The sequence below is a fragment of the Sceloporus occidentalis genome, unplaced genomic scaffold (assembly GCF_023333645.1).
Source record: "Sceloporus occidentalis isolate IW3139 unplaced genomic scaffold, rSceOcc1.0.p SCAF_39, whole genome shotgun sequence".
Lineage (NCBI taxonomy): Eukaryota > Metazoa > Chordata > Lepidosauria > Squamata > Phrynosomatidae > Sceloporus > Sceloporus occidentalis.
The window spans coordinates 8,107,531-8,132,618 of NW_028317019.1; the positions used below are offsets into that span (position 1 = coordinate 8,107,531).

The following is a 25,088-nucleotide window of genomic DNA, read 5'->3' on the forward strand; positions in this document are numbered from 1 at the left end:
CAAAACTCACCAAATCCCCCCAATATCTCACCAAATACTTATTTCAACTCTCAAAAGTACCATTAAAACCAACCACCAAAATCACACCAAAGGCTCTGAAAAGGACCCATTTTGGTGTGAAAGTCACCAGATTGGCAACACTGAGGGACCCTGGAGCCCCAGCCACACGGACACTGGCCAAAGACACACATTCCCAAAGCCTAAGACCCATGAGATGGCAACACTATGCAGGGTTTTGTGTATCTTTTCAGAGAGGGTTTTCTTATTACAAAGCTCTGCTCTTTCTGGGGAACATGGGTTTTAAAAGGGATCAGAAATTGGGAATATAGTTTTAATAAAAGCCTTATTATTATATTTCATAAAAATTGGTCTTTGGCTTCTAAGAGGACGATTGCCCCCCAAACAAGGCCAAAAGTGGTTCCTTTGGGAGGTTTTAAAAGTCTCCTCAGTTTTCTTATTAAGACATTTTTATGCATGAAGGAAGTTGACAAACTAGACCATCTCATATTACCAAGAATGAATCAAACAACAACAAAAATAAGGATTAGACAGAAAAACAAAGTGCTTATTTTTTGAAAAGTAAAACCATTATTAAAAAGGAAAAACCAGACTTGGGTGCTTCAACCCTTTTACAACCAACTCAGGCTGTATCTGCACTGCAGAAATATTCCAGTTCGAAACTGTGTTAACTCTCCTGGCTTCATCCTGTGGAATCCTGGGATTTATAGTTTGTTGCAGCACCAGAGATCCAGAGCCACCCCAAGATAAGCCTCTCCGGGGCTCTCCTGGCCCTCCTTTGCTTGAGAATACTGACTGTCTCAGGGAGTCTCTATATTAGAGCATCAGGAAAACCTTTAGGTATTGTTAAGGTTGGGAATTCCTGTTTGGGGTCGCTTCCGACTTTAGGGACCTTACAATCTTCATTATGGGTTTCCTGAAGGCCTCAAACTGCCAACTGCCAAGTGCTGAGCAGAGGAAGCCATTTTGTGTTCTGGCAGACATTTTGTGTTCCAGCGGCCATTTTGAGACTGGCCCATTGTGACTTCATTCTGATGCTCCTTACTTGAAGCATGTATACTGTCCCATTGTGATCTCAGGCTGATGCTTCTTGCCTGAAGGATTGACTATGGCCCATTGTGACTTCAGGCTGATGCTTTATGGACTGAGATTGGCTAATAGACAGGACTGTTGTGATTCAAGGCTTCTGCTACTTACCTGAAGGATTAAGACTGGAATGAGACTGGCCCATTGTGACTTCAGCCTGAAGCACCTTCCCTAAAGGATTGAGAATGGCCCATTGTGACCTAAAGCTAATGCTCCTTCCCTCTTGCATCGAGTCTGTCCATTTTGATTTCAGGCTGGTGCTCCTTACCTGAAGCATTGAGACTGCCCCATTGTGATCTCAGAATAATAGAATCATAAATTGGAAGAGACCACTGGGGCCATCCAGTCCAACCCTGCCATGCAGGAACTCTCAATCAAAGCATCCTCGACAGATGACCATCCAGTGTCTGTTTAAAGACCTCTAAGGAAAGAGACTCCATTGCACTCTGAGGAAGGAGTCTGTTCCACCGTCGAACAACAAACTGTCAGTTAGATCCTCCTAATGTTGAGGCAGAATCTCTTTTCCTGGATCTTGCATCCATGGTTCAGGGTCCTGGTCTCTGGAGCAGCAGAAAAAAAGCTTGCTCACTCCTCAATACGACATCCCTTCAAGTATTTAAAAGGGCTATCATATCATCTCTTAACCTTCTTTCTCCAGGATAAACATCCCCAGTTCCCTAAGACATTCCTTATAGGACATGGTTTCCAGACCCTTCACTATTTTAGTCGTCCTTCTTTGGACATGCTCCAGTTTCTCAACACCCTTTTTAAATTGTGGGGCCCAGAACGGGACACAATATTCCAGGTGGGGCCTGACCAAGGCAGAATAGAGTGGCACTATTACTTCCCTTGATCTAGACACTATACTTCTATTGATGCAGCCTAAAATAGCATTGGCCTTTTTAGCTACTGCATTGCACTGTTGACTCATGTTGAACTTGTGTCTACTTGATTCTTAGATCCCTTTCACACGTATTTTCATTCAGCCAGGTACCCCCATCCTATATCTGTGCATTTCATTTTTCTGCCCTAAGTGCAGTACCTTACATTTCTCCTTGTCGAATTTCATTTTGTTAGCTTTGGCCCAGCTTTCTAGTCTGTTCAGGTCATTTTGAATTTTGATCCTGTCCTCTGGAGTATTAGCTATTCCTCCTAATTTGGTCTCATCTGGAAAATTTGATAAGTATGCCCCCGTTTCTGTCGTCCAAGTCATTGATAAAGATGTTGAATAGAACTGGGCCCAGGACAGAGTTGGACACCCCACTGTTCACTTCTCTCCAGGATGAAAAGGAGCCATTGCTGAGCATCCTTTGGGTTCGGCCAGTCAACCAATGACAAATCCATGTAACAGTTTCCTTGTCTAGCTTGTTTCATGTTTTTGTTTTATATACTGTTTAATTTGGTTAACTGCTATTAAGGGACATAGCTATGAGATTCTATGATATGACACCTTTTGATAAATGAACAGGTATTGCAATCCTATATATACATATTATCAGAGATATCTCCAGAGAGTATTAGCCTTTTGGATGCCAGAAGGTTCCTCTCATTCTTCAGAGCAAGAAGCAACACCTCAGCCGCCTTCTAGAAAATAAAGCAAAGAGTCTTCCAAAACCACTGAAGCCTTGGGCAAGTCACACTCTCTCAGCCTCAGAGGATGGCCATGGGAAACCCACTCTGAAGAAACCTGCCTAGAAAACCCCTTCAGAGACTCCCATAAGGTCACCATAAGACCTGGAAAAAACTGGAAGGCAGACCCCAAGAACAACATTGGGAAATAGGTGCAAGCCTTGCCTTGGGAAAGTGCAATGACTGGGCTCCAGTCAATGGAGGTCTTCTTCAGGCAGAAAAGGGAGGTTTATGCAAATGCAGAGTGACATCACTGCTACGGAAGGCTCTCTTGACCAATCAGAGAGCAAGATGAAGGTTCTTCTGGAAGCTTCCATGAGAAGGAGATATAAGGCCTGAGAGACCAAGAGACAGTTGGGGGAATTGTGTCGGTTGGAGATCGAGAGAAAGAGAGATAAAGAGCGGATCTTGGAAGTCAGTCTCAGAATTGGACACTTAGGTTTACTTATTTCTTTAATAGCTTGTATGAAATGAATATTATATACTTACAAATATTGTACCTGCAAGATTCTTAATATCTTGCATGACTTATATTTCAGTTATATTTTGTTATTTATAGTAAATATCTCCTTGGAGTATCTACTACTCGACGCTCCTTTTACACGTGTCTTGGCTCGGTTGATGCTTGGGAAGATCAGTAAAGAAGGAGAAATAAGGTTCCTTAACTGGTCCCAGTGAAGGTTAAGGGAAACCCTTTTATCATTCTCTGGATGATGGCAGCGTGATTTCAGGAAGTTAAGGGTCTGCTGGGCTAAGAGCCATAATGTCTAAATGTCTAATTAACGATAGCCTTTTGGCTGAAAAGAGAGGTATAAAATTATTATTATTATTATTATTATTATTATTATTATTATTATTATTACAGGGCCGCAGTTTGGCTGCTTGGACCACCGGAGATCATCAAAGTGGGTCAGTTGGAAAAGCCCATCTCAATCCAGAAAATAAAGGTACTTGAGGAGTTTGCTCTCTGCGTCTTTCTGTAATAATAGCTACAAAACTGATAATAGCATTTGGGACATTCAGTCTTTTAATAACAAATGGTGCAGATTTAAATGCTGCTTTAAAAGCTCTTTCCATCTGCCAGCTTTGTGCTGGTTTTGGGAGGGAATGAGAAAGTGTTGGGAGGGAGGGACTGCCAACAGAATTAGGAGATGCATTGCAGGCTATGGACAGTTTGCGGCCAAGAAAGGTCCAAAACACACAGCAGATGTCTCTGACAGAGAAGGCTCCATGTCTCACAAAACTACATTTCGCAGAATTCTCTAGCATTGAGCCAGGGCATTTAAATCGGTCTCAGATTGGATTATTGCTGCAGTGTGTTTTGGACAGGTGACCCTTGGCAAGTCACACTCTCTCAGCCTCAGAGGATGGCAATGGCAACCCCTCTCTGAAGAAACCTGCCAAGGAAACCCCATGATAAGGTTGCCTTAGGGTTTCCATAAGTTAGAAACGACCTTAACACACAAATAAAGAACAAAAAGTCTGCACTTATTTCTCAGGTTGTACATGGGAACGAGAGGCAGTGTGGTGCAGTGGGTTACAAGTCTGGAGGCTTGGGTCCAGTGCCCCACTCCACCATGAAACCAGCTGAGTCCCTTGGGCAAGACGTCACACTCTCTCAGCCTCAGGGAAGGCAATGGTAAACGTCCTCTGAACAACTCTTGCCAAGAAAACCCTGCAATGGGCTTCCCTTAGGGTCGCCCTGAGTCAGAAACAACTGAAAGCACACAACAACAAGACAAGTAACACCACTAACACAAGGCAGCTAGGAAGGAAGGAAGGAAGGAATTTAAGGCTATGTCCCTGCACTCTTCCCCTCAGTCTCTCTCTCTCCCCTGAAGGCTTCAAACTGCCAACTGCCAAGCGCTCAGACAGAGGCAGCCATTTTGTGTTCCGGTGGCCATTTTGTGTTCCGGTGGCCATTTTGTGTTCTAGCAGCCATTTGGTGTTCCGGCGGCCATTTTGTGCTGCTTGTGACTGTGGGGAATATTGTTCCAGAACCTTCTCTGCAGTGTTGCCAATTTCGCGACTTTCACACGAAAACGGTGACTTTTCAGAGCTTTCCGTGTGATTTCCGTGCCCTCCTCTATTTCAGTGCATTTTCGGCGACTTTCAGCTCCAGCCTGAAAGCTGCCTGCAGCATGCAACCAACCCTTTGGATTGTAACAGTTTCAGCCAATCAGAAAGAGGGCTGAAGAAAAAACACACTAGTCTCTCTCTCTCTCCAACGACTCCCTTTGAGAGCCAGAAGTTCAGAACGGAGCAAAGAGCAAACCAACCAACTCTGGAATCACACTAACAGTTTTTTCAGCCAATCAGAGAGAGAGGAGGACAGTGATTGATTGCCCCCCCCCCTCAGGCATTCAGGCTCCGCTCCAGGCAAAGCGGCTGCTGGAGAGAGAGAGAGGCAGGCATTGGGCAAGCAACCAACCCAGGCACAAAGTGTTGCCCAGGAGGAGTGAGGGATTTGGCTGGCTTAATCCCAATTGCCTTGAATTTCCAAGTAAGCCATAAGTTTTAAGGCACACAATCACAAAGGCAATAGTTGATAATGGTATCATGGGTTGATGTTGGGACTACTGTGTGTGCCTGCTGAGAGTGACATTTGAATTTCTGAATTCCTGAGCTTGGGCAGAGTGCCCCAAGCCTACCTCTCAGGGTTGTTGTTGTACTGTGAGGAGGACCATTTGGGTCGATGGGAGGAAAATCTAGTAGGGAAAAAGTAGAAGAATGGAGGAGAGAAAAAGAGGTGGAAAGGTGCTTCTGAGCATGGGCAGAGCACCTGGGTAGAATAATCAGGGATGTGTTTATCTCCATCTTCCCTCCCTTCCATGGGCTGCCCTACTAGTTAGTTGTGTGATGTGAATGTGATGTCCCTGAGACTGTGTGTGTGTGTTAGTGATTAAATATGCCTCTGAGCATGGGCAGAGCACCTGGTAAGTTGGCATCCCTGCTCTGTCTTCCAAGAAGTTTGTTTCATACTGTTTTTACTGCCATGGCCCAGTGCTATGAAATCCTGGGAATTGTAGTTTGTTGTCACACCAGAGTTTGCTGAGAGAGAAGGTTAAATGTCTCAGAAAACTAGAATTCCCAGGATTCCCTAGCACTGAGCCATGGCAATTAAAAGGGTGTCAAACTGGATTTATTTCTGCAGTGCGGTTGCATCCGAACACATTTCTATTTGGCACAAAGCTTCCTGAACCCCCTTCATGTCAAAATAAATATCTTAAAAGGACTGAAAGATTCTTTGTTTGGTTCAATGGTGATTTTGAGAGTTGAAATAAGTTACAATTATTTTTATTCAATTATATTTACGTTTATTTGCAAAACATCCGCCATTTTAACATTATGGGAATTTTCTGGGAATAGTGACTGAAAATTCAGTGTGATGTGAGGGGATTCAGCGGGTTTTGGACAAGCATTTCCGGGAATTATCTCCAAGGCTTGTTGGCAACACGTTCTCTGAGGCCTCAGTTGAACAGAGGCTTCTCTTTCTCTCCTGAGGCTCCAGAGTCAAAAGGAGGCCAGGCTCCTTGGGCCAAAAGGGAGGAAGTGTGTCTCTTTGTGTGTCTTTTGTGTCTCTTTTCTGAGAGGGTTTTCTTATTACACAGCTCTGCTCCTTCTGGGGAAGATGGGTTTTAAAAGGGATCAGAAATGGGGAGGATAGTTTTAATACAAGCCTTATTATTATTATTATTGACAAACATTGGGCTTTGGCTTCTAAGAGGAGGCTAGTCCCCCAAAAAGGCCAAAAGTGGCTCCTTTGGGAGGTTTTAAAAGTCTCCCCAGTTTCCTTATTAATAGATTTTCAGGCAAGAAGGAAGGAGACAGACCAGAATAACTCAGATTACCAAGAATTAAGCAAGCATACATACAAACAAACAAACAAGAAGAAGAATAAGGATTAGACAGAAAAACAAAATACCTATATTTAAAAAAAGCAAAACCATTTTAAAAGGATAAAAACTCGACTTGGGTGCTTCTATTCTTTTACAACAGACTCAGGCTGTATCTACACTGCAGAAATAATCCAGTTCTAAAGTGTGTTAACTCTTCTGGTTCCATCCTATGGAATCCTGGGATTTGTAGTTTGTTGTGGCATGAGAGCTCTCTGGCAGAGAAGGCTAAGTGTCCAAAGGTAAAATCCCAGGATTCCATAGCACTGAGCGGTTAAAGCGGTGTCAATGTGCCTTATTTCTATGGTGCGAATGCCGCTTTCTTGGGAAAGGAGCTGATGATGGGAAAAATAGGAGGAATGCAGAAGAAAAGCATGTTATTTATTTATTTATTTATTTATTTATGATGCACTCATTTCACATCTAGCTAAGGGGACATAACAAGGGCCCTCTCCAATTCCCCATTCCCTTATCCTCCACCACTCTAAGAGGACATGGAATATCTGTTCTGTAGGGGAGCTGCTGTTACTCTATGCTAGGTCCAGGGGGCTTTGGTTGGTGCAGAGGGAGGAAGGGGATGTCCACTTCTGCATTGGCCCAAAGGAGACATTTGTCACCTGATTATGTCCCCAGCAGGATGCTGATCTCAGTGAGTTTGAGTGCTGCAGGCTTTCTAGCCAAACCAAGCCTTACCCTGGTCTCTTTTCTCAGGAACTTCATCTTGGACCCCTTGTACACGGCTTTGGGGCCTCTCTTGTTGGAACTGACCGAAGTGCAGGATCTCCTTGCCCACATGATGGCCGACACAGAGGCCAAGCAGAGGAAGTTGGGATCCAACAGAAAGAGGCTACCGAGGCACAATAGCTCTTTGGTAAGTTGCCATCCTGACTATTAGTTTCATCTGTGTCTGGGCCGGCTCAAGAAAGCAAGCGGAGAACATACTGTCCCAGTCTGGCAGAGAGAGTCCTGGTTAATCATCTGTCACCTCGTTTTTTCAGGGGCTTTGAAAATTTCCTATTTCACTCTCCTCCTCCCACTTTCATCTTTCTCCTCAGGTCAGTTCATTTGCTTCAAAATGTGTTCCAAGTTCATCCACTCAAAAGAGGGAAGATGGGAGGAGGGAAGGGGGCATAGTCTTGCCCTTGTCAGGAGTTGAAGGCAAAAGCAAACATCTGTACCCTTTCCACCCTCGTGTGATTATCATTAACAACTTTGGCCATCTTGACCCCCTTCTGATGTTATTTGTCTTGCTTTCCCAATCTGTAAAATGCTGGGGGATATGGAAGAATATCTCTGGAGCTAAATTGAGGTTGGGCCCAGTGGCCCTCAAGCCCAGAGTAAAAATGAAATTTGCCTCTGAAATTAGGTGAGATATGGCTAAATGCACTACCATTCATTAGTGACTAAATGTACTATACATGTTGGGATAGTCAGAATCTTAATCAATCAAAAATATTCCAGAAATGGAGTAAATTATATTGTTTATCATATTATATATTATATGGAAAGGTTTCGAGACAAACTGGATCTCAAAGGCTGTAGCTTTTTTTGGCTAACAGAATTTAAAGTTTATTTCCTACACTGAATTCTAAAGTGATCAAATAATATTTGCAATGCACCATGTGCTTTTCTCCTCTTTGGCTTGGTCACTCTCCGGATGAGGGCTATTTTCTATTTCAGGTGACCTTTGCGGATGTGGCAATATATTTCACCGAGGAGGAATGGAAACTGTTGACAAAAAAGCAGAAACTTATGTACAGTTCTGTGATGATGGAGAATTATGACAATGTGGCTTCTGTGGGTAAGGAACCTGAATCCATTGCTCTTCCTGTGAAGACTAAGGGCCCTTTCATAATTCACTGTCAGAGTGCTATGATTCGACTTTAGAATTATAGAATCAAAGAGTTGAAATAGACCACAAGGGCCATCCAGTTCAATCCTCTGCCATTCACAAATAGACATTCAAAGCACCCCCAAGAGATGGCCATCCAGCCTCTGTTTAAAGACCTCCAAAGAAAGAGACTCCACCAAACTCTGAGGGAGTATATTCCACTGTTGAAGAGCCCTTACTCTCAGGAAGTTCCTCCTAAAGTTTAAGTGGAATCACTTTTGCCCATGTGGCTTGCATCCATTGTTCCTTGTCCTTTGCTCTCGAATAGCAGAAAGCAAGCCTGCTCCATCCTGAATATGACGGCCTGTTACAGACAGCCAAAATAAAGCTGCTTCGAGTCACTTTGGAGGTATGGTATTTCAATGATACATGCGTCCTAAGAATCCAAAGGCCGCACCAAAGCCACGCTCCAGTCCTAAGGACTGGAGTGCAGCTTTGGTGAAGCTTCCAGACTCTTAGGATTCATGCATCATTGAAATGCCATACCTCCAAAGTGACTCGAAGCAGCTTTATTTTGGCTGTCTGTAACAGGCCGACATCTCTTCAAATATTTCAACAGGGCTGTCATATCCACTCTTAACCTTCCCTTCTCCAAGCTAAACATACCCAGCTCCCTAAGTCATTCCTCAGATAGCATGGTTTCCAGACCATTCACCATTTTGGTTTCCCTCCTCTGGACATGCTCCAGCTTCTCAGCATTTGTTTCAATTGTGGTGCCCAGAACTGGACACAGGATTATTGCAAGTGAGCCCTGACCAAAACAGAATAGAGTGGCACTATTATTTTCCTTGATCTTGACATCATACTGCTATTGATACAGCCTAGGACACATTGGCCTTTTCAGCTGCTGCATCACACTGTTGTCACATATTCAATTGTGCTCGACTACCATTCCTAGTTCCCTTTCACACAATTTAATTGTCATGACAACTTCCTGTGGAATCTTGGAATTTCTAGTTGTAGTGAGGCACTATTGTTCTCCACTTTGTAAGGTTTCTAAATATCAAATCCTAAACTGCCAATTCTGGAATTTTGTGGCAAGGAGCCATGAAGATTAATGCTTTTTGCCCCTAATGGTCCTCAGCCCATCCCTGAGCAAGTTTCCTGGCTTTTGTGGCTCCTCTTCCAGCCTTTTGAGGCTCTGGAGAAGTTTCGTGGGGAAACGGCCTCCCTTGGCCCTGCAATGGATCAGAGAGGGGCCAACAGTGGCAAAATGGCCTCCACTTCCCCAAAGGGATGGTGTGGGATATTGAGGGGGAAAACATTATGCCATATTTTTAGGTGACACAATGTGGGGCTGCCTCTGAGATCCCCTGGGGTCCAATATGACCACCCCACTTCTCAACAGTAGTCCATCCCTGTCTTAAGGTTGTTTTAAGGCTCATCCCTCGTATTTGACCCTCAGTAATATCAGAAACCAGATCCCAGACCCCTTGTTCTGCCTTTCCTCATGCATTAGTTGTATATTGATTGCCCTGCCTTTCTCAAGAAATGAATCTCAAAGTGTCCCTTTTATGCATCACACTCTGTGGGTGTGTGTCTGTGATAGAGAGATGAAGGGAATGTGAAAAATCAAAAGGGACAGAAGAGATCCTGAAGGTGAAATGATAAAGCAGTGCAGATGGTTGAAGAGGAGAGGGAGAATAGGAAGGGGATCAAGCCTCTGGGATCCATGAGGGGAAGGCAGGAGCAAAGCCAGGATCGTCTAGCTCTGTGCAGAGGAAGGGAGCTCTGGGAAGGGCCAGGAGAAAGGCCTTGAGGAATGGGAGGCAGCCACCAACCTCACACATTTTAAGAACTGGTTTGAGTGAACTTCTCAGAACCAGCTCAAATCCTTGTTTTTAGACATATTTAGGGGTTCCATTTAACAATTATGAGTAATAACTATAAAGGTAGGAAAGGGGGACCCAAAACCTGCTTTTGTCTAATATTTCTTTTCTTACCTGAGCTTGCTTAGCTCTATGATTGATTCAAGAGGTCCTTTGTTACCCAAAATGCTGGAGTATGAGGAGGATACCCGCAAGTGCTATGCTTTTAGGGGATTTTGGTACTTAGCTCAATAGAACGAAATAGTTTTACTGGGGCAATAGTGACCTCTGGGACTCAGCCAATCTATAGCAAGTCCTGAATCAAACCCAACTTCAGAGGGATTTGAAATAGGTTTTTGCGTTTTATTTAGGGGGAAAGCAAAACACACAGACACATACATATAAGTGTTCATGCACACACAAAAGAACTAGGTAAGAAAGGCGGGAGTGGTGAATAGATGTAAGTCTTTGATAATGGTGATACGTTACCTATCCAGATCTTTATTCCAATTGCTGAGGATTTGGAATGGGAAGAGTTCAGTAGTTCACGCAACAATTGGGGTTGGTGAGTGCATTGAGGTGCTTAGCCATGAAAAAAAACAGGATCTGTCTGTAACTGGACTGACACCGAAGAATAGCAAGTTGGGGCTGATATTTATACGGAAATTGGTGCTTGGGGGCAAAAACTGAGGGTTCGGAGAGGTTTATATCACTTTAGAATATTTCCTGTGTGGGGAAAGAATGGTGTGAAACCGAATTGAATGCAATGGGTGTTTGATGTAAATACCTCAGACAAAAGGGATTAGCACACCCCTCTCATGTCCTTGTTGGCTCTGAATTTTTATTGCGTTCACAAGCCAATCTACACAATCTGAGGGTGATGCTCTCAGATGCAACTCAAAAATAACATAGCAGAGTATGGAACTAAATACCCAGATATATAGATATTGGCAATGCACTGACCTATTTTCACACTAAAAATAAGTCACAAACACAGTTGATTTCATCAAAATCCTTGGAGGTTCTCTATCTTGAGCTGCAAAATAATAGAAATATTTGCAAGCTCTCCTCTCCAACTTCCATCAACTTCACATTTTCTTGTACTCACAACTCCAATCCAATCCACACCAGTCCCCATATGAGCTGTATACTGTATTGGTTGTGAGTCATCTCATGGTGCTACACAGCATGAAGCATCCTCTGCAGTTAGCTTCCATCATGCCTTGGGCTCTGACTCAGGACTCTCTGTCTGTCTCACAGGATATTATGCCACCTGTCATTCAAAGTATTTTTGCACATGGTTAACAGAATATTTTTTCAACAGTCCTTTGACTGTCTCCTTCCACTAATTCCCTCAAGGCAGTCCCCATTCTTTCCTAGTTCCTATGAGTAAGGATACGATCGTTCCATGGATTTAGGGGCATAAGCAGCAGGGTCATGCTTGGGTTACTCACAGCAACTTTAATAATATAATCTCAAATAAGGAGGGGTTAATGAGGGCTAAATCATGGGGTAACACCCTCCTCTCTTAAGTCTGATTTTCAGTCTTATCTGACACTGTCCTTCTTTACAGAAGAACATTTTAATCATGAGAGAATGCACACAGGAAAGAAGTCACATAAATGCCAGCATTGTGGGAAACGTTTTGCTTACAAGTCAATCCTTGCCATGCATCGGAGGGTCCACACCGGAGAGAAGCCATACAAATGCCAGCATTGTGGGAAATGTTTTTTTCGGAAGTCAGTCCTAGTGATGCATCAGAGATTCCACACAGGAGAGAAGCCATACAAATGCCAGCGTTGTGGGAAATGTTTTTCTTGGAAGTCAGTCCTAGTGATGCATCAGAGAGTCCACACAGGAGAGAAGCCATACAAATGCCAGCATTGTGGGAAAGGTTTTTCTTCAAAGTCAGACCTAGTGAGACATCAGAGAGTCCACACAGGAGCAAAGCCATACAAATGCCAGCATTGTGGGAAAGGTTTTTCTCGGAAGTCAATCCTAGTGACACATCAGAGAGTCCACACAGGAGCAAAGCCATACAAATGCCAGCATTGTGGGAAAGGTTTTTCTTCAAAGTCAGACCTAGTGACACATCAGAGAATCCACACAGGAGAGAAGCCATACAAATGCCAGCATTGTGGACAATGTTTTGCTCAGAACTCAAACCTAGTGACACATCAGAGAGTCCACACAGGAGAGAAGCCATACAAATGCCAGCATTGTGGGAAAGGTTTTTCTTCAAAGTCAGACCTAGTGAGACATCAGAGAGTCCACACAGGAGAGAAGCCATACAAATGCCAGCATTGTGGGAAAGGTTTTTCTTCAAAGTCAGACCTAGTGACACATCAGAGAGTCCACACAGGAGAGAAGCCATACAAATGCCAGCATTGTGGGAAAGGTTTTTCTCAGAAGTCAAATCTAGAAAGACATCAGAGAGTCCACACTGGAGAGAAGCCACACAAATCCCAGAAATGAACTAACATTATATTTGTCAATAACGAATTCAAAAAGCATATTTTCAATCCAGCAGTGCAAATAAAAGGCCCTTTTGATTTTGTTTGTGAGATTTGTCTGTCCATATGTCTGTTTATGTTTTAAGATAGTGTTTTGTTAAGTTTAGGTTTTCATTGCTAATAGTATAGATAATTGTTTTGGGTTGTAAATTTGGCTGGGGATTGTGGGTCGTGGTATAGGTTAGGTAGATGGGGGCTGGGATTTGTTGACACTGGCTAGAATAGTTATGGGAATGATAGCTTTTGGAATATTTGGGATGTTGGCTGAAGAAAATTGGGGACAGGTATTGACAGAAACGGCTATTTTGTGGGAATGGCAAAGGGTCCTTGTTACCTGTGGGGCATAGACTGTGGGAATTGGAGGTGGGGGCTAGGTTTGGAAGAGGGTGGGATTTTAGGTTTGGGGATTTTGATGCATTGTTTGGATTGGAGTGGGCAGTTCTGGCTTAAACACTGAATTTCTTTTTGTTCTCAAAGATTTTTGCTTTTTCAACACACTGGACTCTTTGATGCACAGAAGTTTGGAATTTGCCCAAAACTGACCCTTTCTTCTCTCCTCAGTCCTCAGCTCCATTCCCAGCCATAAGAACAGCAGAGGCAAACACACAAACACATAGGATACAGAGGGACAGCTATATTTCCAAACTAGAGCCTTCCTTTCCTGGCTTTCCCTCCTGAGTCCAGCTCTGCACCTTGGAGTCCATTGCGATTTCCTCAAAGGAAGAAATGAGGGAAGGAAGGGGAGGCTGCTGAACCCCCGGCACATACCTTCCTTTTCTGCAAAGGCCCCCAGCGGAACAAGCAGGAGCGTCTAGGCCCTGGCAATCCCTGCGCATGCTGAGGAGGAGCCTTTGTGGGCATCTATGCATGCATAGTCTCAGCCCCTGAAGCCATTGCTGCCCTCACAGTCTGTTCTGAGGGTGGGAAGGAAGTGGGGAGAGCCCTCGTTCATTCAGAGGAATGGCTGGGGGGTCTTCTGGGGGACCCTTGGGGGGTTATAAGAAGGAAGGAAGCCCCTCTTCTCCCCCCAAAGAAAGGCAGGGTTCCTGCCAGGCCTCCTCTTCCTATTTCCTTCCCTGCCCCCACCTAGGGGGATTCCTTGTGTCCCAGGTACTTGGGGGGTTATTATGAGAAAAGAGGGCAGAGAGAGCCTTGGAGAGAGGCATGGCCATGGAGGGGAGGGGGATCCAAGGGTAAAAAGGTCTTTGAGGAGCCCCCTGCCTCCTGGAAAGTGGGGCAGAGGAGAGACCCTCCCTTCTGATATCTCATTTGGGGAAGGGTTTCGTGCCAAATAGAAAGGATCACACAGGATAGGGTTCAATAGCATTGGAAGCAACATTTTTCGGGGGAGGGGGTTCTCTGGAGTCCTGTGGGAGGGGGCTCTGGGGGGAGAGAAGAGCCAAAATATAGGCCAAAGCCAAGAGGAGGGAGACGGAGGGACCTCAAAACTCTGGCAATTGCCTGGCAACCTGGGAACTAGGCTTAGACGCCCACAGGATCCGGATTAGGCACTTCCCTCAAATACTTACCTTTTCCTTCACAACAACCCAGCAGAGGAGGACAAACAGAGAGACCTGCATCCCCAGAAACATCCCCACCCCCCTGGTTCTTGGAGCATAGTGAACGGGCATTAGAGCCCCTTGAAGAGATGTATTTATTTATTTATTTATTTATTTATTTTCCACCTTTTCTCAAAGGAATCAAAGCGGATTACAGTAATAAAATAACATACAGTTTCAGAAATACAATTAAAATTCCAACCCCCCCAACCCTCCTCCCAATTATAAGAACATTAATCAACCCTTAAAAAGCTAATAAACAGCAAGAAAACGTAAAAGATCTAAAACACAAGACAGTAAAAAAGTTTTTTTTGGCATTTTCTGAAGGTGAGAGGGGAGGGCAGGAACGATACATCAATAACAATTTCCATAACAGTAACGATGGCAAGGGTAAGGGTCAGGGGGAGGGAGAGGCATTCAATAGATCTAGTCTAGTCTGGAAAGGACTGCCAGAAGAGATCCTTCCTAAAGGCTTCCAAGGTGGAAACAGGACGGATCTCATCCGGAGGTCGTTCCAGAGCCAGGAGGCGGCTGATGAGAAGGACCTCTGGGTCACCGCTGAAAGTCTGGTCTTCTTGAGTTGGAGCAGGTTCTTCCCAGAGGACCTGAGTCTGCGGGTGGATTGTATGGGAGGCAGCTCTCCTGCAAGTAGTCAGGACCCAAGCCATGTAGGGCTTTAAAGGTTAAAAGCAACACCTTGTATCTTGCCGAGAAACTAATGGGCAGCCAGTGGAGGAACTGGTGTAATATAGGCAATTCTAGAAATGCACGTAACTAACCTGGCTGCCATATTCTGTACCAACTGAAGTCTCTGAACTTGGCACAAGGGTAGCCCCATGTAGAGTGCGTTACAGAAGTCGAATCAAGAGGTGACCATCACATGTACTACTGTTTCAAGGTCTCCCTGCTCCAGGAAGCGGCGCAGTTGGTGTATCAGCCGAAGATTATAACAAGTGCTCCTGCCCTTTGCATCCACCTGAGCCGTCAGATGAAATGATGAATCCAGGAGCACTCCCAAACTGCGGACAGAGTCTTTCAGGGCAAGTATGAACACATCCAGAACTGGCTGATATAACTCCATTCCCGGATTAGGGTTCCCTATTACAAGTACCTTCGTTTTACCTGGATTCCATTTGACTATGTTGGGATAGCAGGGTGAATGGAAGGGGAGATAGATAATTGGCAGGCTCCTAATTGCAGCCCCTCTTGCAACACAAAAGGCAGTACTTTGAAAAAGGAACAGCTTTTATTGAAGAAGATACATGCAATAGAAGTGACTTTTTTGTCAGGAATGAAAGTATAAGCATATCACTTTTATAACCATATCAATTAACCCCAACCCATTAACCAATAAAGCTAATTAATTGGATAGCCTGTTCCCGCGCAGTGTTCTCCCATCCAGGATTCATGATTAACTCTATCTATTTATCTATCTATCTATCTATCTATCTATCTATCTATCTATCTAATATGAAACCCCAGCAATACCAATCTAGTATGATACCATATGAAAATATAATAAGCATAAACCCATAACAACATAATACAATATAAAAATACCAATAACTCTCTATGTTCCCCCCTCCTTTTACAAAGACCAGTCTTTTAAAGTCAAGCCTCTGTTAGAAGGATGATTCCCACATATTCCAATCCTAAGAAAGAAGCATATTCTTTAGCCATGATCTCCCTACCTCTTTATAGTATCTTCTATTAAAGCACATATTAAAACATATTATTTTAACCCACAATAAACCCAATGTATCTTAACTCTAATTTAAACCTAAACCTATAACCCTTATGGCATGAATCCCAAATGAATAAATGAATAAATGCATGAATAAAGGAGTTCATGACATATTGCGACCTCAGGCTGGTGATCCTTGCCTGCAGCCATGAGATGGGACCATTGTGAATTTAGGCTAATGCTGCTTACTTGAAGGTTTGAGATGCGACCATTGGAACCTGAGGCTGATGCTTCTAGCCTGAAACATTGAGACTGGCCCATTGTGACTTCAGTCTAATGCTCTTTGGATGAAGGACTGAGACAGTACTATTGTGACTTCAGACTGGTGCTGTATACCTGAAGGATTGAGACTGGCCCATTGCATGTCAGAAACAGTGTATAAGGGTTCTGTCATAAAGGGTAAAAATATTAGGGTTTGGTTATTAGAGTTAATGTAGGAGTTATAGTTGTAGTTCATAGTAGGTAGTGTAGAGTGATGGGTTATAGAAAGCATGTAGTGGGAAATGTTAGAAAGACAGATGGAGTGGCTTTTAGATGAAGGAGGGCATTTGGAAAGAGGGATGGGGTTGCAGCTGGAGATGGTTATCAAGGAGGAGTGAAGCTGGCTTGGGAACACCGCTCTTCAAGGTGAGGCTGTCTGGGAGAAGGGAAGGGGGAGTATACACAACCTTGGCATCTATGCAACCTCTGCTTGTGTTGCTTAACTTGGGAATTGGGGTCTGGCTTAGGGAGGGGTTGAGTGGGTTAAGAAGGGAGCAAGTGCCTTTGGACTTCAGACTTTGCAAAAATATGTTAATGGATGTTTCTGACTGGATTCATCAGTAAAACTTCTTTTGTTTCAAATGAGTTTGATTTTTTGAGCACAGGACTGACTCTAGATCTCACATTGCAACTTCAGGCTGATGCCCCTTGCCTGAGAGATTGAGACTGGCCCATTGTGACCGCCGTCTGCTGCTCCTTTCCTGACGGATTGAGACAGGACTATTGTGATCTCACCCTGAGGTTCCTTGCCTCAAAGACTGAGATGGGACTATTATGACTTAAGGCTGGTACTCCTTACCCGGAGGATTGATACTGGTCCATTACAACCTCAGGCTGACACTCATTGCCTGAGAGATTGAGACTAGCGCACTGTGACTTCAGGCTGATGTTCCTTTCCTGAAAGACTGGGAATGGCTCATTGTGACCTCAGGCTGATTCTTATTGCCTGAGAGCTTGAGATGGGCTCATTGTGTCTTAAGACTGGTCCTCCTTACCTGAATGAATGAGACTGGCCCATTGCGATCTCAGACTGATGCTCCTTATCTGAAGGACTGACACTAACTCATTGTGACTTCGGGGTGATGTTCCTTCATTGAAGGATTAAGATGGGCTTATAGACTACAGGCAGGTGTTCCTTACCTGAAGGATTGAGCCTGGCCCATAGCGACCTCAGGGTTATGATCCTTGCCTGAAGGATTGAGTCTCCCTCAAGGCTGATGTTCCTTACCTGAAGCATTGAGACTGTCCCATTGTGATTTCAACCTGAGGCACCTTTCCTGAAAGATTTTGACGGGACTATTATGAGTTCAGACAGATGTTCCTTGCCTGAAGGATTGAGACTGGCCCATTGTGATCCTTACCGGAAGCATTGAGATTGTCACATTGTGATCGCAAAGCCATCCACTCCAAACCCCTTCTGCCATGCAGGAACTCTCAATCAAAGCATACCTGACAGATGACCATCTAGACTCTGGCCGGTTACAAACCGGCAGTTTAGCGCGTGACGAGCACGCACTAAGGTTACAAAAGGGTGGTGCTTCCACACTGCCCTAACCCTAGTGCGTGCTCGTCACGCACTAAACGGTGGCGGCCCTTCCATATGGCCGCCGCCGTGAGGATGTCACGGCAGCGCCGCCTCTAGATGGAGCGGCGCGGATGGGACGTCCTGGCTCCACGCCAGGGCGCTTAGTGCGCCCTGAACACGGAGCAGGAAGGAGCTGCGTTTCGGAGCTCCTTCCTGGTTTAGTCCGCTGGGCGCAGCCTTCAGACGGCTGCGCCCAGTGGACTGAAAGAGAAAGGGGCCAAGCAGCCCCTTTCTCTTCTCCCCGCCGCCGCGGGGTGTCCTTGGGGCTTGAAGCCCCAGGGACACCCCTTTTCTGGCTGCGGAGAAGCGGCGTTTTGCTGCTTCCCCGCAGCCTGAAAAGCGGCGGATCAGGGCCTCAGCGGGTGTAGCCGCTGAAGCCCCGATACTCCGGGGGAAGGGGCGGGTCCAGACTGCCCCAAATGGGCGGTCTATAACCTGCCAGAGTTTAAAGGCCTCCAAACAAGGAGACTCCATCATTCTCCATTGAGGGAGTGTGTTCCACTGTCAAACAGCTCTTTCCTTCTAATGTTGAGCTGGAATCTCTTTTCCTGGAGCTTGCATCCATTGCTCCAGGTCCTGTTCTCTAGAGCAGCAGGAAACAAGCTAGCTGCCTTCTCAACATGACATTCCTTAAAATATTTAAACAGGGCTATTATATCACCTCTTAATCTTCTCTTCTCCAGGCTAAACATCCCTAGTTTCCTAAGTAGTTCCTCATAGGGCATGGTTTCCAAATCCTGCACCATTTTAGTCGCCTTCCTTTGGACACGCTCCAGTTTCTCAATGTCCTTTTTGAATTGTGGTGCCCAGAACTGGACACAATATTCCAGGTGAGGCCTGACCAGAGCAGAATAGAGTGGCACTATAACTTCTCTTGATCTAGACACTATACTTCTATTGATGCAGCGTAACATCGCATTGGCTTTTTTAGCTGCCGCATCACACTGTTGACTCTTGTTCAACTTGTTGTCTACTTGAACTCCTAGATCCCTTTCACTCATAGTTTCATTCCTGGTTTATCCCAGGTTTAGTTATTCAGACAAAGCAAATCTTTTAGGAAAACTCAAGGGGAAAAACAAGATCAATTATCCTAGGTTTAGTTGCTTTTTTGGCACACACACACACACACACACAACATACTCAGCTGCATGCAATTGCAGGGTTTGTCCACTTTCTGTGTATGTTGATTTTGGATTAATGCTCAACGTGTCTGAAAACGATCCCGCTTTTGTGGTTTTAAATCCTGTTTCTGCACAGGATTTGGCCGATTTCCTCCCATGTGATAAACTCCTAGGAACTAGAAGGACAGCTATGAACTAACTATACAAAATCTGCCCCGAAGTCATGTCCAGTGGTCACCATTTCCTTTGGCTAAAAACAAGTGATGGAGAAAAGGTTTGGACCATAGACCTTTGGGCCATCATCAGCTCTCCACTCTTTAGACTTGACTGAAGTGTTGTAAACTAGTCTGGATAGTAAACCTATTAAAAATCTCATTTTGGGATCTCAGGAAGGAGATGGGGAGAGATTTGCATGTTTGTTTTTAAATTACATGTCATAATTCAAAACTCTCTCCCACTCTGTCCCATTTTTTTAAAATGTATTTTATTAAGAAAACATATAAAGAAGACATAATACAAAACATACAAAACAAAACAACAACAACAACAACAAAACACAATACATAAATGATTATATGCTAATCCACATTAGTTTCATACACTTCCAACATAACAAATGGTACCCCGCTTTTATAACACCATTTATATTCCTCCAAATTGGTATTAAATCAGCAGCTTCTATGAAAACATATGAATATCACAAATATATTTATGTTATGCAAAAAAGTTAAAACAAGGAGAGTTAGGCAAATTAGACAAAGTTAAGCAGCAGAGGTTATAATACCTTAAGTCCACAGTATCTATCTAAGTATTTCCAATCCTTAATTACAACATTTATGTCTTTATTCCTCAGGCTTTCTGTCAAAATCTCCAATCTCTTAGTTTTACACAACTTAATTAACCATTCCTCTTCAGTTGGTACCACATTGTTTTTCCAATATTGAGCATAGAGAATCCTAGCCAGTGTTTCCATGTAGAGAATCAGAGGTGACAATTTCTTAGCCTAGACATCCTCCAATATACATGTCATGTTTAACAGAAAAATACGAGGATCTAAAGGAATATCTGTCTGGAGTATATTTGTCATTAAATTATGAATGTTACTCCAAAATCCCTTGGCTTTGTCACATTTCCAACAAAGGTGGAAGAAAGTACCATCGTGTTTCCCACATTTCCAACATTCAATGTTAGCAGTATTATACATTTTGTTAATTTTGAGAGGTGTCATAGACCATCTATGTAACACTTTGGCATAGTTCTCCTTGTAATTTTGACACAAGGTAAATTTCCTTGTCTCTTTCCAAGGTGTTTCCCAGTGATCTTGTCGATGGCTTTCTGCAAATCCTGTGACCATTTTACCATGGAACTTTTAACAATTTCATCTTCCAAATCTCTCTCTTTCAAGATCTTATAATATTTTGAAAGATGTTTACTCTCTTTATCCACAAAAATTTTGTCCAAGATGTTCTCTTCGTAAGAAATACCCATCAATTTTTGGTCAGACCTAAACCTTTCAGCTAGCTGAAAATAGAAATACCAATCAATATCCTTACCTTCAGAAACATGTATTTCTCTCGATTTCAATGACACAATATTATTGGGTTTCCACTGAATCAAATCTTTACATATTATCCATCTATTCTTGAAGTCTTTAGTTCTTTTATAAAAGGCTTCTTGGGGTGATACCCATTGTGGAAGATTACTATAGAAAAGGTCTTTAACCTTCTTCCAGACATAAAGTAGAGCATTTCTAAGAAAACAATGTTTAAAGTCTTTATGTTCTTTGACCTTTTCATACCACAAATAGGCATAAATACCAAACCTCAAGTCACAGCATCCTAAAGATAACAGTCTATCATTGCTTAGATTAATCCAGTTCTCTAGCCAACACAGACAAGATGCATAATAATATAGCTTAAACTTTGGTAAAGCACAACTCCCCCCCCCCCCGTCATATTCATCTGTCAAAATTTCCCATCTCACCCTAATAATAATAATAATAATAATAATAATAGGATTTATTTATATACCGCCCAATCACTGGGAATCCGAGGGGTTTACAACAGAAGGGATAATAGACGGTTCCCTGCCCTCAGGATTACAATCTAAATTTGGCTCATTACCTTCCCAAAGAAATTTAGAGAACTCTTTTTGCCAGATTGCAAAGTGTTTCTCTTTGGCTATAATTGGTATGTTCTGAAATAAGTACAGAAAACGGGGAAGGATATTCGTTTCTAACGTTGCTATTCTGCCATAGAATGAGAGATGCAATTTGGACCATGCAGACATATCCTTTGTTACTTCATTCCATAGTCTTCCATAGTTGTTGTGGAACAAGTCAATGTTCTTGGTCGTTAAGTATATTCCCAGATATTTAGCTTCATCAACGACTCTGTACCCCGATACATTACTTAACTCCAGTTGTTCTCCTTGGTTTAAATTCTTCGTAATAAACACAGTTTTGTTTTGATTCACCGTTAACCTCGATATTTCAGCAAATGCCTCCAGAGTATAATTGAGAGCCAAAATGCTATTTAGTGGGTTATCTAGGAAGCAAATGAGATAGTCAGCAAATGCTGGTGACACCCAGATACATCTCTCCATGCTGCAGACCTCAGAGTCAACAAAGGAAGGCATCTCCCCTCTGAATGAATGTCTTGAGAAAGTAATGGCCTGTATGAGGAAAAACAGATTAAAACTGAATCCAGATAAAACAGAATTACTTGCTGCTGGATATCCTAATCCAGGTATGGAGGTTTGTCAACCGGTCCTGGACAGGGTCACACTTCCCCTAAAGGACGGTATTTGCAGTTTGGGGGTGCTCCTGGAACCGTCGCTCCAGATGTCAACTCAGATAGATGCTATGGCCAAGAGTGCCGGATATCAGTTTCAGTTGATACACCAACTGCGTCCCTTCCTGGAACCTGAAGACCTAGAAACTATGATGCATGCGCTGGTAACCTCACATCTTGACTTCTGCAATGCGGTCTACAAAGGGCTACCCTTCAACCAAGTCCAGAAACTTCATCTTATTCAAAATATGGTAGCCAAAGTGGTCACTGGAAGATCTAGAGGTGACCATGTTAAACCTATAATAAAGTATCTTCACTAGTTGCCTGTTAATTTCCGGGAACAATACAAAATCTTGGTTATAACCTTTAAAGCCCTTCATGGCTTGGGTCCAGCTTACTTATGGGATCCCCTTCTCCCATACAATCCGCCCCACACATTGAGGGCATCTGGTAAAGTCTTACTATTAAAAAGTAGGCTGGCTGCATTTACTCAGAGGACCTCCTCTTCTGTCACCTCCAAGTTCAGAAATAGCCTCTGGAAGAGATCTGATATATCACCAGTCTTTAAGGCTTTAAAAAGGCAACCAAGATGTATCTCTTTCCAGATTAACATTCCAGCAATCTCCTATTAATTTAATTGATTTTTCAACAAATGCTCTAACTGCCTCTGCCCTTGTGATGATCTCCTGTGGTCCAAGAAGCCAAAGTGCAGCCCTCTTATGGCTCTTAGCCCAGCAGACTCTTAAACTCATCACGCTGCCAGCACCCAGTGAATTATTAAAGGATTTTCCTTAACCTACACTGGGACCAGTTAAGGAACCTTATTTCTCCTCCTTTACCGATCTTCCAAGCATCACCTGAGCCAAGACACGTTTAAAAGGAGTGTCGAGTAGTAGATACTCCAAGGAGGTATGTATTATAAATAGCAAAATATAACTAAAATATAAGTCATGCAAGATATTCAGAATCTTGCAGGTACAATATTTGTAAGTATATAATATTCAATTCATATAAGCTATTAAAATAATAAATAGACCCAAGTGTCCAATTCTGAGACTAACTTCCAAGATCCGCTCTTTAACGCTCTCTCTCTCGATCTCCAACCGACACAATTCCCCCAACTGTCTCTTGGTCTCTCAGGCCTTATATCTCCTTCTCACGGAAGCTTCCAGAAGAACCTTTATCTTGCTCTCTGATTGGTCAAGAGAGCCTTCCGTAGCAGTGATGTCATTCTGCATTTGCATAAACCTCCCTTTACTGCCTGAAGAAGACCTCCATTGACTGGAACCCTCTTATTACAACAACAACAACAACAACAACAACAACAACAACACTTCTTTTCCTTGGAAGAGATTCACAACTATACCTTGCTTGCCAGCTGGGAAGAATAGGAGGATTCCAGAGGTTCCCATTTCCACTAAGATTAGGAGCTCCCAAATTCCCATGGAAGAGGTTTCCTAAGGCATGTGCCAGGACAGAGCGGGGAACGGGGGGCTCCTCATGGGCAAATGGCCGTTTGTCAGCTGAACCTGGGGCTGAGGGTCCCTAAGAAGAATCCCCTCTGAGCCTCCAGGAGAGCAAGACTCAGGGAAGGGACAGTCTGCCAGGGGCTGAGAGCCGCTTGGACCAAACTTTGAGGACCCTTTCCCAAAAGCTGGCCAGGATTGGTTTCAGAGGCTGGCGTTTTCCTCTCAGAGGACCGTCAGGATCTCAAAGGCCACTCCCCATTTTGGATTTTGTTGTTTGTGTTGCCCTCAGCAGGGACTTGCTTGCTCCTAAGGTGCCATGGAGGTGAGCATGGAACGTACAGGGAAGATGGCGTTTGCAGTCTTTTCCACCATTCAGCTTACCTTGTGTGGTCTTCAAGCCTGTCAAAAGAGAGCAGGAAAGTAACCTGGAGGAGAAAGCAAAGTCCCACATTTGCTCCCATAAGCTGCCCCTGAAGCTTTTCCCAGCACTCCCTAGTCCTCAGTCTCCCTCCCAGGCTCCACCGTTTCCTAGAGAGATGGAAACCTTCAAGGGAGAGTCCTTGGGGGTCAAGCCAAGCTCTCCTCTGCTTCCCCAAGGCCTCCTTCTCCATCCATTGCTGGTCTTTGGAAGGGAGACCTAGACTGCTCTTGGGAAAGTTACTTTTGGAGGGACAGGGACTCCCAAAACCTCCCACTCTGGCTCTAACCTTAAGGAGTTCAAATCTCTGCAATGAACTGGGCCAGGTCTTATGCCAGGAGTGGGAATCCTGTGGCCCTCGCTCCGTATCCCCATTAAGAAAAAGACTGAATCTCCATGACTGGTGCTATTTTTCATACTCTTGGGATGAGCAGCCAGGAAAACAGAATGCTTCAAAGAATTCAAAGGTTTATTGGATGGAGATAGAAGTGCAAGATGCCTTAAAATCATATGTTCTGAATCAAAGACAGCATCAAAGGGGCTCTTAATAGTTTTACAGGATAGAAACTTCCTCCAAACAAAAAGTATTTCACACTTCCACTTTCTCTCCTTTCTGGAAATCCTGATGCCTCAAGGGCTGGATCCTAAGCAAAAGAGAGATACGGTTTGAACTGCAATTCAGAGGTCAAGGTTTGTATGTGGTTTTTGATGCAATTTACTAATTTCAAGGTCCAACTGTATAAATGATTTAATTTTTTTAAAAAAAATTGTTATAGTTTTAATGCCTTTGCATTGTTTTGAATTTGTACTGTATTAAATTTACTGTTAGCCACCCTGAGTTCTCCCTTGGGAGAAAGGATGGATGTATATAAATAAAATACATAAACTGGAGATCCCTTGAAGATCCACGGGTTTCTTGGTGTAAATAGCCCTCCACCAATAGACACAGAGACTGAATGAGTCTGTCCAGAATTGCTATGGGTCATTTTTGGCACCTGGGTTGTATCTCCATTGCCCAAACCTAGCACTTTGACACCCTGAAACTTCCAGGACTCTGTCCAACAGAATCCTGGGATTTCATCTTTCAGGTACTTAGAATTATATAGCAACTCTCATGAAGGACTGCACTGGGGCTCTTCTACCAAGCATCCAGTTCTAAGCACCCCATTCCCAGGTTTCTCTGGGGTGGATCCACAGCAGTTAACATGGCACCAAACTGTTACAATTGGATAATATGTATAGGACTTTGGTTGCCTACTTTCTGGTGTCCCTCCATCTCTCTTGGAGGGTTGTGAATT

General features: G+C 43.7%; 2 protein-coding genes across 4 annotated transcripts in view; one reads left to right on the plus strand and one right to left on the minus strand.

Annotated features, from left to right (window-relative positions):
- Window positions 1–3,090: 3,090 nt before the first annotated feature.
- Window positions 3,091–13,238, plus strand: LOC149290520 (uncharacterized). 3 transcript variants are annotated; one of them, XM_089489377.1, is made up of 5 exons: window positions 3,091–3,147; window positions 3,599–3,680; window positions 7,341–7,500; window positions 8,310–8,430; window positions 11,902–13,238. In XM_089489377.1, exons 3-5 carry the CDS (start codon window positions 7,423–7,425, stop codon window positions 12,801–12,803), a joined length of 1,101 nt encoding a protein of 366 aa, XP_089345503.1. In that variant the 5' UTR covers window positions 3,091–3,147; window positions 3,599–3,680; window positions 7,341–7,422; the 3' UTR covers window positions 12,804–13,238. The 3 variants fall into 3 exon arrangements, with proteins under 3 accessions (XP_089345503.1, XP_089345502.1, XP_089345501.1); XM_089489376.1 differs by having other exon boundaries at window positions 3,117–3,172; XM_089489375.1 differs by lacking the exons at window positions 3,091–3,147; window positions 3,599–3,680 and having other exon boundaries at window positions 6,510–7,500.
- Window positions 13,239–14,142: 904 nt separating this feature from the next.
- LOC149290521 (uncharacterized) overlaps window positions 14,143–25,088 on the minus strand; it is a 50,035-nt gene continuing 39,089 nt past the window's right edge. The window contains exon 5 of the mRNA XM_089489360.1: window positions 14,143–14,223. Coding sequence (XP_089345486.1) covers window positions 14,143–14,223 — 81 coding nt within the window. The remainder of the gene's footprint in view (window positions 14,224–25,088) is intronic.

Coding starts and splice junctions, on each gene's coding strand:
- LOC149290520 (XM_089489375.1), top strand. CDS start 7,162: ATGCTAGGTCCAGGGGGCTTTGGTTGGTGCAGAGGGAGGAAGGGGATG. Junction 7,501..8,309: donor CGAGGCACAATAGCTCTTTG/GTAAGTTGCCAT, acceptor TTTCTATTTCAG/GTGACCTTTGCGGATGTGGC. Junction 8,431..11,901: donor TGACAATGTGGCTTCTGTGG/GTAAGGAACCTG, acceptor CCTTCTTTACAG/AAGAACATTTTAATCATGAG.